General features: G+C 36.2%; 2 protein-coding genes across 6 annotated transcripts; one reads left to right on the plus strand and one right to left on the minus strand.

Moving 5' to 3' along the window:
* Positions 1 to 14: 14 nt before the first annotated feature.
* Positions 15 to 2,048, minus strand: LOC141907570 (solute carrier family 25 member 45-like). 4 transcript variants are annotated; one of them, XM_074797251.1, is made up of 6 exons: positions 1,980 to 2,048; positions 1,661 to 1,724; positions 1,538 to 1,581; positions 1,388 to 1,456; positions 1,055 to 1,289; positions 15 to 938 (listed from the first exon to the last, which is right to left on the minus strand). In XM_074797251.1, the coding sequence occupies exons 2-6, from the start codon at positions 1,704 to 1,706 to the stop codon at positions 442 to 444; spliced, it is 891 nt and encodes a 296-aa protein (XP_074653352.1). In that variant the 5' UTR covers positions 1,707 to 1,724; positions 1,980 to 2,048; the 3' UTR covers positions 15 to 441. The 4 variants fall into 4 exon arrangements, with proteins under 4 accessions (XP_074653352.1, XP_074653361.1, XP_074653376.1 ...); XM_074797260.1 differs by lacking the exon at positions 1,980 to 2,048 and adding an exon at positions 1,893 to 1,965; XM_074797267.1 differs by having other exon boundaries at positions 739 to 938; positions 1,135 to 1,289.
* A 419-nt stretch (positions 2,049 to 2,467) lies between these two features.
* Positions 2,468 to 13,305, plus strand: LOC141902675 (ribosomal protein S6 kinase alpha-5-like). 2 transcript variants are annotated; one of them, XM_074790510.1, is made up of 16 exons: positions 2,468 to 2,611; positions 4,926 to 4,994; positions 5,392 to 5,610; positions 6,149 to 6,264; positions 6,419 to 6,529; positions 6,871 to 6,954; positions 7,042 to 7,145; positions 7,250 to 7,394; positions 7,478 to 7,639; positions 7,721 to 7,840; positions 7,937 to 8,013; positions 8,206 to 8,350; positions 8,483 to 8,653; positions 8,749 to 8,958; positions 9,048 to 9,195; positions 9,361 to 13,305. In XM_074790510.1, exons 1-16 carry the CDS (start codon positions 2,542 to 2,544, stop codon positions 10,080 to 10,082), a joined length of 2,673 nt encoding a protein of 890 aa, XP_074646611.1. In that variant the 5' UTR covers positions 2,468 to 2,541; the 3' UTR covers positions 10,083 to 13,305. The 2 variants fall into 2 exon arrangements, with proteins under 2 accessions (XP_074646611.1, XP_074646607.1); XM_074790506.1 differs by lacking the exon at positions 2,468 to 2,611 and adding an exon at positions 3,978 to 4,126.
* The last annotated feature ends 211 nt before the right edge of the window (positions 13,306 to 13,516 follow it).

The following is a 13,516-nucleotide window of genomic DNA, read 5'->3' on the forward strand; positions in this document are numbered from 1 at the left end:
ACAGGACAATCGCTGCACTAGTTTTATTTCGATTTAAAAATCAATTAACAATTACATGATGTGAGTAAATTGATAACAATATTTAAAGAATTTATGAAAAATAAATGTCATCTTCAAGAACAATAACATCACTGAATGTAAAAATCCAAATAATCCCTAGCAATCTCGGTTTTAATCTTATTATCTATTCTCCACATCCGAGTGTGGCTTACTACTACCGGTATCCAATAATTGCACATTATGACTAGCTCTGAATGGTGCTCATTATGCTATTAGTTACATTAAATCATTCCTCCATATTTCACAAGGAAATGCGCAAGGGCAAAAATACTGCAGTTGTGTTCAAAAAATCATAATACTGATACATAGGAATACTGAGTAATTGGGAAATCACAGGTCTTAACAAAGGCATTCATCCTAGCTTGATTTGGAAACATTATATTATGTTGACCAGTGGAGAGTTCGCGCTTCAAAGTAGTCCATCGTTTTTTTATAAAAAAGAAATGTTATGGCATTAGTTGGAATGGCACGCAGTGCTACAGAAATTCCACCACGCATGAAAACTTTTAAGCCATCTTCCTTGTAGCTTTTTTGCACGCAATCGATGAAGCCTTTATATCGGATGTTGTGAATATCACTCTGAACACGGCTCTTAATGGTGTCAAATGGCAAACAAAACAACCAAGAAACCACTCCAGAAATCCCACCACCAACGAGGCCACCCATTATGCCTGAACTGTCGGAAAAGTGATGCTCATCTACCAAGTGATTCAGCCATTCATAGACAAATATGTAAACACCATAGGTAGGCACATCTCTCATAGCTTGAATATGAAATCCTCTAAAAAATCCGCGTAATCCATGCTCGCGGTACAAATTAGCAATACATTCCCGCGGTCCCTTGAAGTAATCCATCTTTCCCACAACACTTGGTGATCCTAAAACACAATAAGAATGATATGATATGATTTATTTTCTCCACAAAATATGAATGAGGTAAATATAGTGGGAATCCAAAAATCTATCAATGGCTAATTAGAATTATAATCATAACCTTTAATTTGTGCTTGTAATGTCACTTTAATGACATCGCTTGGGCAACCCACAACCAATTGAGAAGCTCCAGCAACTGACCCCGCAAGAAAGATGTCTGAATAAGAAGCACTCTTGTGGCCTCGGAGCTCAGTGAATTTACGTAATGTGTTGCCATACACTCCAAAATATATTGTATTGATGAGAAAACCATTGCCAACCAGTGGGAAACTTAAACCACGCATAAATCCTGATTTCTGAAAAAGTTGCGTTATTTTGAAAGAAATTTAATCAGTTTATCTAAATATGATGAAAATTAACCTGAATAAAGCTTATACTTATAAAGAGAACTTACAACACCAGCCCTCCAAACAGTCTTAATGCAGCCCCAGTTCCCAACATGCTTGTGAGTTTGCAACTGCACCTATAATATTAAAATAAACACATTTAACCTCTGGCTGCCAATACTATATAAATCATTCCAAGCCGAACCTGAAACACTTACTTTCACTGTGTCAAATGGATGTCCCACAATTATTCCAGCTGTGCCTGCAGAGGTGTAAAAGCGGAGATATGCCACAATTTTGGAAATAAAGCATATTTGGACTAGTGATTTGAAAAGCCTTACCTCCAATTGCACCAGCAATGTAATCGTGCAGTAAATTATTCGACATGTCTCACAAGAAAGAATGCTGAAATAAGATGACGATAATTGTGGGTAGATTGTTAAATTGCCCGCAGTCCCGCACCGCGAATCATAAATTGCATTATTAGCCAGCAAGTGCTGCCACGCCCGGCCATGACGGGCAGTTATTTTGACAATCGTGTAATTCCAAGCATAAATTGCGGCTGCTACACACATTTGTATTCCCTGCAAATTTCGTATTAGATTTTGAGTTCTACTTTCAATGATTGCAAAGGCAAAACTAATGGAATGGAACTTGTACCTGGGAGACCGGCGACCGCCGCCCCGCGTCACTGTCACAAATGACTAGTCTAAAGTGCAAAGTCCACGGCCGTATTTTTAGGGCGGTATGATCTGGATGCATGTATTTGATGTTTCCAACAAGTGTTTATCAATAACTTCTATTTTCCTTTTAAATCTAAAATGTCTTGATTTTTATTCTTAATTTACTGTTCAAAATAAGATTGTATGATGTTTTATATAACGAATAATGAAAATTTGTTTTGAGTCGAATTGAAGTGATTTAGTGATCCCCAGCACCAACGCATGACCCCGGTGCTGAAACCCTTTAATTTACAACAGAAAATAAGAGGATAGAAGCGCTGAACACATGATGATAAGATCATATTTCTCTCTAAAATACACAAGCGTTTAATGTTTTGATTGACAAGAAAGCACGTGCGTTTGTTTACGTTTTCGAATATTCGTACTTCCGGTTTGACGTGCATTGTGGGACGGAACTGCTGTGGATTGGGTCCAGGGAAAAACATCAAAACTCGACGCGTAACATCCGATTCTAGGGCTAATTTTGCACTAATTGCAAAATGGATCGCCCTCAAAGTCTGCCGTCGTGTTCTAGTGAGTCGGATATGGTCACACACGAGCTTATAGATGGTAAGATTTGATTTAATGTGCGAGAAAAGCTTTTAAATGTGGCTGGTCAAAAATTGTTTTTGTTTGTTAAATGTTTGTTGTATCCATCATCTCCGGTTTTCGTCATACTTTTTGACGCTACTGTTTATTGTTGTTGATGTATATCCTGTTGGTAATCTTTTTCAGGAAGGGGCTATTACACCCCACGATTCTATTTGGAATTATTTCCGTTTCATGAATTTTTCTACAGCCCCCTGCAGCCCAGAGTGCAGAGACCCCCATCACCACCATATTTTGAGCATCCTACCCGTACACCCAATGACCCAGTCCGGCCTTTTTGCCTTATTCGCTCATTTTCCCATCCTCTTCAATGGTGATATTGTTTCCATTTTAAGTATTTATTTATTAAATTATTGGTTTATATATTGGACCGATTGTTGAGTGAATAATCTCTTATAATAACCATCAATCATGAAATGAGCAATCCTAGCATAACTCACTCTCTTGAGTCAGTCGAACTAAATCATGGACTGCCACTCTCAATCTATATTCTACACAGTTTGACCTCAAGTTGTTGTACTTGTAGTAGTTGGGACCAACGTTTCGTTAACTACTTATCCAAATTACAATCCCTAGATATTGGGACTCAAAATAGAAATTACTTGTCTTAAGTAATGACAGTGTGATGACTTAAGGCTATCTGATGATTACTTGATTATTTGTCATTCTTTTGGGCCTTTAGTCGTTGTAGATTATTTGCGTTAAGATCGAGAGGATTTCATAATATGGTAGGCCTATGATTCCACCATAATTCTAGTCTGAATACCAGACCATGACACGGGTTCCCCTTCACTTGGGAATGATGGACTATATACAAAACTACCACCATTATTATGACGAAACATTTCTGTTGCATTCAGGCTAGGTAGCAGGTTTGATATCCCTAATTATTAATAGATTAATAGCTAATCGGTAATAAATTGGCTAATAGCCTCTACTTTCCCATCATTTATTTTCAAATGGTGATAAAAAACTATAATTTTAAAATTTCAACTTCTATGTCGAACAGAGGAGTAGTTAGTGACATGATTAATTCGAATTTTGACACAGGAACCTTCTTTGATGCAATAAAATTTGCATCAATGTGAGAAGTATGGTGTAATTCTAGTTTTCAAAGTCAGTCACTATCTTTCCGAGTATTTGTTTACTGGTATAGACCTGATACAATAACAACTTGTTTTCGAATGAGAGTTGACATTATCACTGCGAGGTCCAGGTATAATGAGCTTTCTTGTTTAGTGTAGGCCTACATGGTATCTGGCTTCTGGGAAACCCAATACAGTAGTAGTTGCGCAGTGCAATCACTATCGCATGTGACTGACTACCTACTAGTTTAGGCTTCGAGGCAGTCTGACTGGATATTCTATCTGATTTTGCCGGACCTGTGGTTATTAAAATACATGGTCAAGCAAAACGTGGTTACTGAAAATATGGTTTCATTGACATTGTCGGCATGTTTGCTGTCACTTGAAGAAGGTATTGTTTGATTTGTCAGCTATTACTCGCCAAAGACTAAGTTTATTTCTTATAGATTACAATAGCAAAAAATAAATCAGGCTGGCATGCTATAAAGTTTTTCTTAATTACTTGAATTAAATGACTAATTTGCTATGGATGTTTGTTTATCACAGAGCAGAACATATAATTATTTGCGTTGTATTGTAAGTCTATTGTTGCATACATTGTGTAACATTAACATATGATCAGTTATCCATAAAGTAAAAATATACTTTTAGTCATTCTTTTCTATTCATTGACTTTAAAATGTAAAAACATTTGAACTGTCTATGCACTGCATACGCAGTTTTCTAGTGAAAAATTGAACATTTCTAAATAACTGGTAATCAATTGATTGTGTGTTACATGGTTTGAACTCTCGTAGTCCCTGCATTATTGTTGACGTTCTAGTTCACGTTAGGCTGGAAACTAAATTTAGAAATGCTATTTCTTTCTTCACTTCTTTGAAACGACGATATAATAAATCAAGAGTTGGTAGTGAAATAATTCTTAGGATCAATGTAGTCAGAGAAGCTTTTCCTTAATATGTAATTAAAGTTCGACAATAATTAGCATTACCATGGGAAATGTAGCAATATGTCCTCTCTACGGTTTTTCTACTAGGAATTTGCTATTTATTCTGAGAATGCTCATCCCTTTGGATTCTCGACAAGCAGTGGTACATTTTTCCTACACTCAGGTCCAGTCGGTTTTATTGTTAGGCTATGATATATCTGCCGCGATAATCATCTTACCTGTTTATATTTTTTACTTTCAGTGAATATGCAAGGGAAGGGGAAGGTTGGCCTGGAAAATTTTGAATTATTGAAAGTATTAGGCACTGGAGGTAAAGTAATATATTTTATTCTAGAATTTATCAAGGTCCATTATGAGGGTGGTTACCTGGAAATAAGGGAAATTTTCATGAAAAATCATGGAAGTTTATCGTGATAGGCCTAGTTAATTTGTGCATAATCACTTTCCATCTATGTTTTATGTACTTCGGCTTTGTTAATTCATTGATTGCATTCTTTGCAGGTAAAATCAGGGAAAACAACTAGCATGTCAGTTTATATCCAGGCAAAAAGCCAATCACTTAAAAGTAGCCATCATGATAATCTTATTATACCCCCCTTAGTAGTTAGCTACTAGGGAATTTACCCCAGGGTTTAACTTTGTTTTCCAGTCTACGGCCCGCTACAATATCTAGATGTATTTATATAAAGCGGTCTTTCTGTTTGCAGCATATGGAAAAGTATTTCTCGTGCGTAAAGTTGGCGGCAGCGACCACGGAAAGTTGTACGCGATGAAAGTGCTGAAAAAAGCGAGCATCGTACAGAAAACGAAAACGACAGAACACACGAAAACTGAGCGTCAAGTCCTGGAAGCCATCAGACAGTCCCCATTCCTCGTAACATTACATTATGCATTTCAAAATGATGCAAAATTATACCTTATCTTAGGTACGTGTTCGTTGGTTACGAATAAGCCAAAGATTTCATTGTAAATACTTTGTAGAACAATAGCGTACATTCTGTCCTTGTGCCCACTTCAGCAGTGTAAAATAATACGCACATATTATCTATTTTGAAATTGACGAAGTTAGGTCTGATGTCTGGCCTATTTCCAGTTAAATTACGTAAATTCCAAACCAAGTCTATCTATTGATTGGAAATACCTAGTAGGAGAACGTGTAGTTCAAATTCAGGTCAATGTTATGTCGCGTACCGGGTATATACACAATCTGGAAATATAGAATCAAATTAATAATTCATATAAGGCAGCGATATGTCACAGTCACTGGTGGTAACAGCTTATAACTGCCACCTTCTACAGATATCACCCTAGAAACTCTCAACGCTTTCTGTCTAGTCTAGTCTATTCTTGATAACGTTAATTTGCTTTGGATTAGCACTAGCCTGCCCCTTTCGTAACATCACTTCATCAATGTTTTTACGACCTGTTCTGAATTCGTATTGAAATGTCGCATTTTTCTTTTAGATTATGTCAATGGTGGGGAGTTATTTACTCACCTTTATCAGAAGGAACAGTTCTCAGAAACGGAAGTGAAATTTTTCATCGGTGAAATCATTCTCGCCTTGGAAACACTGCACAAAGTAAGACGTTAAATGATATCATATTTCATTATCTATCGGAATGTATATTCTTCGCTGATCGATATCATAGAACGTTGTATTGTACAAGAACTTAGATAGATACTTGCATGTCTTTTGAATTTTCTTTAAATAGAACTGTGTCTTTGTGTTACAGCTTGGCATTATATACCGTGATATAAAATTGGAAAATATACTGCTGGATTCCAACGGCCATGTTGTCCTGACGGATTTTGGCCTCAGTAAAGAGTTTCTACCTCACGAAAAGGTTGGTGGTTGCACTGTTGTCAGAACGCTAATTGTGTCCAGGGTTGTGTTTTTGCGTACTAGGAATTCTACTGATAAAGCACTCAGGTTGATTGATATGAGATCATATTCAAAGGCAACATGATTTATCATTATCGTCATAGTGGATGGACAAATGTATGAAAAAAAGATGTCAGTTCTCGAAAAGGATTTCTTGGTTATCAGTCCGAATAGAAAATAACAATTGATCTGAAAGTCTTATATCATTACCAAAAACTACTTTAGAAATAAAACAAACTAAAGCCTGAACAAACTGTCAGAAAAGGAAAAGTGAATTCTTATGAATAACATTTCTTGTTGCAGAATCATAGAGCCTACTCGTTTTGTGGCACAATTGAATACATGGCACCAGAAGTTGTTAAAGGGGGAAATTCTGGCCATGATTTTGTAAGTATTTCTGCTGCGTTGTACGAGTCTCATTTTCCTTGAAATTATCAACTTAACCAATGCTTGAATTGGTCAAATTTTTGTCAGGCTGTGGATTGGTGGTCACTCGGGGTACTTACATATGAATTACTTACTGGCGCTTCACCATTCACTGTGGAAGGAGAAAGAAACTCACAATCGGAAATTTCAAAGTAAGTTAAGCTAGAAATATACACCTGATATATGTTCTTTTGATTATTCAATTCTTGCTTTAGTTCATACTTTATTCATTTGATAACATATTCGATCATTTCAGGAGAATTTTGAAATGTCAGCCTCCAATACCCTCCAGTTTTTCACCTGAAGCTAAAGATTTCATTCTGAAGTTATTGACTAAGGATCCCAAAAAACGTCTTGGAGCAAAAGGTGGTCACGAAATCAAGAAACACCCTTTTTATAAGGTAAAAAAATATTTTTACTACCACTCAGAATTTGGAGTCTTAAAACTAATGACATATGATGACAAAAATATTACTTTTTTCAGACTATCATTTGGGATAAATTGGAAACTAAAGTTCTGGACCCACCATTTAAACCGAAAATCAAAGATGAACTTGATGTCAGTAATTTTGCCGATGAATTCACGAATATGATGCCTGCAGATTCTCCAGCTGTAGCTCCTGTGAATGGAGAGAAAATATTCAAGGTTTGTAAAGGTTTGCAGGAAAAGAATTATTATGATAAGTTTGAATATTGTTTTCATGATTTATCTTCTTATTTATTTCAGGGGTATTCGTATATTGCTCCATCTATTCTGTTCAGCGAAAATTTAGTGTCCTGTGATTTCATGCAGCCCCAGACAGCTAACCAACCTATTGACTCTCAAATAGCCCTCGCATTTATGAAGGTGAAATTTTGTCCCTTGAGCGATTTGAATAATATAACTGATTAGTTCTCTCTTCAGATGTCAATATATCGTTGAAATTGTTTGTTTATATTTCAGAATTCTCCCTTTTTCCAAAACTATGAATTGGATATCAAGGCTGGAAAACTGGGAGATGGAAGCTTCTCAGTGTGTCGGTGAGTTTTATTAAAGAAAATAGTCAATGAATATTTTGTCTTATCAAGTTTGGTTTGTTATGTCTGATAGACTATTATTTCTTGTTTCGATGTTAGTTAATTTTAATTATAAGTATTTAAACACTTGTTAACTCAACGCATAGTCTATAAAGCCAGGGACAGAAAAAGTAATTCTATCATTTGATTTTGCAGAAAATGTATCCATCGGCAAACGAAGAAGGAATACGCGGTGAAAATTGTCAGTCGACGAATTGACTGCCAACGAGAAATACAATTACTTCGTATGTGTCAGGGTCATCCAAATATTGTACAATTACAAGAGGTTTATCACGATGAGGTAAGGGTCATAAATCACAGCTTGTTTTCTGCTATTTACTCCTCTATTCTCAACTCAAACGAAGGGCTCACCTATTTCATGGCTTTCGTTCATTATGATGTTACTGACTAATGCTTTCGATTCTCCATTTAGCTCCATACATACATTATCCTGGACTTACTAAAAGGTGGTGAACTGCTGGATCGTATACGTAAAAAGAAGCAGTTCACTGAAATTGAAGCTAGTCAAATAATGCGTAAACTCGTCTCGGCAGTTAACTTCATGCATTCTCGAGGTGTTGTGCATCGGGATCTAAAACCTGAGGTGAATTAACTACAGCATAATACGATTTTTCAACTACATCGCTGTAAAGCTCAATAATGCAAGGTTATCTAATCTTTTGAATTTTCTATCATCAGAACCTGTTGTTCGACGAAGATAATGAAAACGCGGAGTTGAAAATCGTCGATTTTGGTTTCGCGCGTTTAAAGCCGCAGCACGATCAACCGATGACGACGCCTTGTTTCACGTTATACTATGCCGCCCCTGAAGTCTTGCGTCAAACCACTAACGGTAACGACAGTGGTTACGATGAATCCTGTGATCTCTGGAGTTTGGGTGTTATATTGGTAAGTTCTCTATGCGATATGTATTGTAAGCGATGGATACCGAGATACGCAGTAGACATGCACATTCCCATTCTCATTTACTCTTTCAGTATACCATGGTGTCTGGAAAAGCTCCATTTCAGTCACATAGCCGCGACAGTGCCTCAGCAATAATGCAGAAAATTAAAGGTGGAGAATTCTCATTTGATGGTCCAGAATGGGATAGAGTGTCCGAAAAGGCAAAGAAAGTTATCAAAGGTTTGTTTTCACATTTAGCCGAAGATGAATAATGAATGATGTCGTTTCTGTTGAAACCCATTCATGTATGATGATGTAGATCTTTATAAAAATGGGCTACAACCAGGGTTCACGCTGTTTGTCAATAGCGGAAAATTAACGTGAATCATATGATTACATTTTCAGGATTATTGACAGTTGATCCTAAGAAGCGTCTGAATATGGCAGCATTGTTACGTTCGGAATGGATCTGTGGCAGCAATCCTCCTTCCGAGACTCCGCTAATGACTCCGGACGTACTCAGTAGTTCTAGTTCAAATTTACAATACCAACTACAAAACACTATGGGAGCATTCCACAAGGCAGCACGCGAGGGATTCAGACTTCAAGACGTCGGTAAAGCGCCGCTTGCGCAACGTCGTAAGCTGAAGAAAAGTTCGACCGACGCGCGTAGCAGTAGTTCTAGCGATAGTTGTCATTCGCTGACGCCAACACGAAGCGTTACGAGCTCGCCGGCTCACGGAGCTTCTCCATCTCCTCAGTCTTCGAACAATTCCACGACCTCTCAAGGATTCTCGCCGTTCAAAACGCGTTCGGCGAAGAAAAAAGCGCTCGAGAGCTCCGGTTATTTCAGCTTCAAAGAGTCGCGTATCACCGAACTGATGAAAACGATGCCGACGCCGGAAAAACTGCCCGAAGTCGTCGACTTAACGAGAGACAGTACGGATTGCGGCGGCGCGATACCGCCGCGTGCGACGAACAGCGTTAAACGCAAGCTACAACTTGATAGCATCGGCGACGGCGACGACGAGTGTTTTATTATCGAGCCGAGAACCTCCGATCTAATGAACAATAATTCGTGTAGTAAACGTCCTCGTAACGATACGATCGTCATCGACGACGATTGATGACAGGTTTTGTGTTTAGTCAAAAATCTTACAAATTTTAGTCATCTCAATTATCAGTTGTTACGTTGTAGTAGTTTGTTGTTGGTGTTAAACTGGTGGAGAATGTGGAGAGCGCGTGTTAATCATCTCTCAATTTAGGAGTCAAATGTAAAAGCTGCGTGGTGAACATCGATGGAAGTTTGCTATGGCAAATCATTTATACACTGTTACTGCGTTACGCAGTTTTCAATGAATTATTGTCACTAAAGTTTGTCGTTCAACTAGTGGCTGAAACTTTGACCAAAATATCAGTTACTAAATGTATACAAGTGGTTATTCTCGTCGTTAAGGGGTCTTTTTATCAGTGCTGGTTTATGTTGCGCTGTTGTGACTTCATTTGATGGTTCATTATAATACGATAATATTTTTTCGCATTTACACTAAACAAAGTAGAATTTCAAAATCATCTTAACGGAGACAATCACTGATCACCAGTGTATGAAACGACGCAGTGTGCAGGACGTGTTATGGTTATGGATATTGATACGAACAGTGAAATGTCTGTAGACTTGAAATCTATTGAAGTAATTTATGTTTTACATATATCTAGGTGTACGAGAAATGCGTATGTACCAATAGAAATATGTACATTTGAAATGTTGAAATCATGATGTTTTGATGGAAGATTTTTTATGATTTATTGTCTTTTTAATTATTAATTTTTGAGTTTTTGATTCTCAGAGGTTGTAAAAATGCATGAGACATATTTGTGTGTAACAAGAGATCTTCTGCAGCTGGTTCGGGTGTCCTGCGTTTAAAATTTAGCTTCTATTTGAATGAACAAATAATTTTGATACGGTGCAGTCAAATCAAGCCTATATCTGTGGAACTGTAGCATAAACAAAAGATTGTAGTTAAAACTTAGTTCATTGCAGAATCTGCAATATCTAGGCAATCCTGTCAATTTTTTTTCATTGCAGTCACTGGTCTTTTTGAATGAGTTATTATTTAGCAATCTATTGTCTATTTATGATTCTGGTGGTTTTCCATTCTAAGAGAATATTTACTTAAAATGATATTTATAAGTACTGATAGGTCTACATACACGCATACATATTCTATATCTTTGCTGTGCAGTTTTCTTTTTCTAGTTGCATCTAAAATTATGTAGAAGTTTGTTTCTGTGATTGGGTATATACATATTCAAGCATTCAAAAGTAAATTATAAAACAATATTGCAGCCTCTAATAAACTTCATAATGATAATCGTTTATCATTAAGTTGAATGAGTTGCGTGATTAGTGAGTACCGAGGTACTCTGGTGTATTTAAATGCGTGCGAGTAATTGTGGTCATAATTTATTATAAGAGATTTTTATTCGATTTGCATGAAGAGTTTTTTTGTAAACATAGTTTTTAGCGGGACTGGTTTTTCTTCGCGTACGTGTGTCTTTTTTTGTGAAATATTTTTCTTAGAAATTCTATTCTGTTCAGATATTAGTTTAATTAATTTATCATCCCGAGGTCAATGGTCATATATTTGTTGCAATAAGGATTCGAGTAATGGGTTTATTATGAATGTTATATAGGTTTTGTTGAGGAGTGTAAAACCTTACTAGATAATCATGATCATAATTATCATCTCTGTTTACTTTCAGCTGAGAAACTTTGATATTTTCTCTTGATTTAATCTATGAGGTTTAAGACTTTTTATTCGTTCTGTGTTTGCTGCTATAATGATATATTCCAAATTCCTGGGGTCGGGTAACATTAACGAGGTCGGGTACCTCCTAAATCTGTCGAAAATTATCAAATATTTTGCAGCGCATTGATCTATATTATGATCAAATGAATATGGTGAAGAATTGCTTCCTGCTACTTTTAGTCAGTCCAAATGAATTTATTTATACTTTTGCAATAGTATTTTCATTTATAATCACTATTTAAGTGTATATGTGCGTATAAGATATATCGCAATTGTTTTTATAGTATTGTATTTAATTTATCTAAATTATTCTATCCTGATTCGTCCAATAAGTAATCATTTGATTACTACTGTCAAAAATTCATAAAGACTAGTCTTCGTGAATTTTTGCTACTGTTCATAGCAGTTTGATCTATCGTATATTTGTGTTTTGCATGCTTGTTATTTATATAACTAGAAAATGTAGGAACTTACCGATCATGCGCGAGACAATGGTTGAAGGATGTGAAAACTCTTGATCAATACGACCTCGTGCAGAAGCATGATATGATCTTAAATCGGTTTTGTGAATTGCGAAAGATCTGAGAATTGGGTGTGCTTGTCCTAATGTGATCTTACAGCAATAATGATTGATTTTGCGAATAATGAATTAAAAAATCCTTCGAATAAGCATATGACTAAACATTATTCCTCTGCTGTATTGTGTTCTATCTAGAAACCTAGAGTCCAATCCTTTGTGACTGTTGACTTTTTACACCCATGTCTAGTCCAATAATGTTTAATGGCAATTTTTCGTTGTGAATGAAGTGTCTCAATAATTCGTAATTTCAATGGATCCATACAGACACCGACCATTTTAGATATTTTTCTGCAGAGATTTTATCCTATTTGTCTCGGTTTTCAATTTCATTCAGAGCCGAGAAAATTAATCAGAGGTTTGTGTAAGCTGTGTATAATATTATTGTGTGAATTTTGTTAGAATATTGTCATCGTCTAGTCTAATGGATATTTCACGAATTTGATCATATTTGCTTTGATAGTGAAATATTTTTGCCAAATGTCATCTCCTTTGTTAGTATGTCGTAACAAAAACTCAAAAATCAAATTGGCTTGGGCCCAGTTTCACAAAAACTTTGAGCTACTGCTCATTGTACTAAACCAAATATTTCTAGTTGGATTTTCTGTTAAACTGGGCCCCAATTCCGTAGTCAAGACTTAATTGAAAATGGCCTTGACTGTCGAACCAGTCTCTGGTCTCGTTATAATAATCATTATGCTTAGTATAACTTTGGTTATTGTCTATTTAAAAAGCGTTAAGAGGGAATAAAAGAGTCTCGGGTAAAGTTGTGATGTTATTTAAGAAAAAAAGAAACAGTTGTTTTTAGATGAATAAGAAAAATGTTTTATATTGCATGATATAATTGATAATGCAATATGGCACAGTTAAATAATGAGCATATTGTAAACTGCACGTTTTCTTGTCAGAAAACACTCCACAGTGTTGTTACTGATAAATCTATAATGAAAAAAGACATTAATATATTATGATGAAATAAAAAAAATATTGAATCGTAATTATTTTGCTTGTTGTTTTGTGGTATTGTTCATCTAGACCGTTGAATTACGCTTGCTGATCCGCGAAAAAAACAAGGAAATCTTATGATGATTGCAACTTATCTTGAGCAAGAACTAGCCCCAGCCATGACAGAGCATTGCCCCAGTTCTTGCCCGTATCAGGGAAATGAGAAACG

Source organism: Tubulanus polymorphus, chromosome 1, assembly GCF_964204645.1.
Source record: "Tubulanus polymorphus chromosome 1, tnTubPoly1.2, whole genome shotgun sequence".
Lineage (NCBI taxonomy): Eukaryota > Metazoa > Nemertea > Palaeonemertea > Tubulaniformes > Tubulanidae > Tubulanus > Tubulanus polymorphus.

Bases quoted from the DNA above. Each gene is read 5' to 3' on its own strand.
- LOC141902675 (XM_074790506.1), top strand. From the start codon at position 4,051: ATGGTCAAGCAAAACGTGGTTACTGAAAATATGGTTTCATTGACATTG. The intron at 8,014-8,205 runs GTGAGTTTTATT...TTGATTTTGCAG, and splicing joins GGAAGCTTCTCAGTGTGTCG to AAAATGTATCCATCGGCAAA. The intron at 8,959-9,047 runs GTAAGTTCTCTA...TTACTCTTTCAG, and splicing joins GGAGTTTGGGTGTTATATTG to TATACCATGGTGTCTGGAAA.
- LOC141907570 (XM_074797251.1), bottom strand. From the start codon at position 1,706: ATGTCGAATAATTTACTGCACGATTACATTGCTGGTGCAATTGGAG. The intron at 1,457-1,537 runs GTAAGTGTTTCA...TTAATATTATAG, and splicing joins ATCCATTTGACACAGTGAAA to GTGCAGTTGCAAACTCACAA. The intron at 1,290-1,387 runs GTAAGTTCTCTT...CAACTTTTTCAG, and splicing joins CTGTTTGGAGGGCTGGTGTT to AAATCAGGATTTATGCGTGG.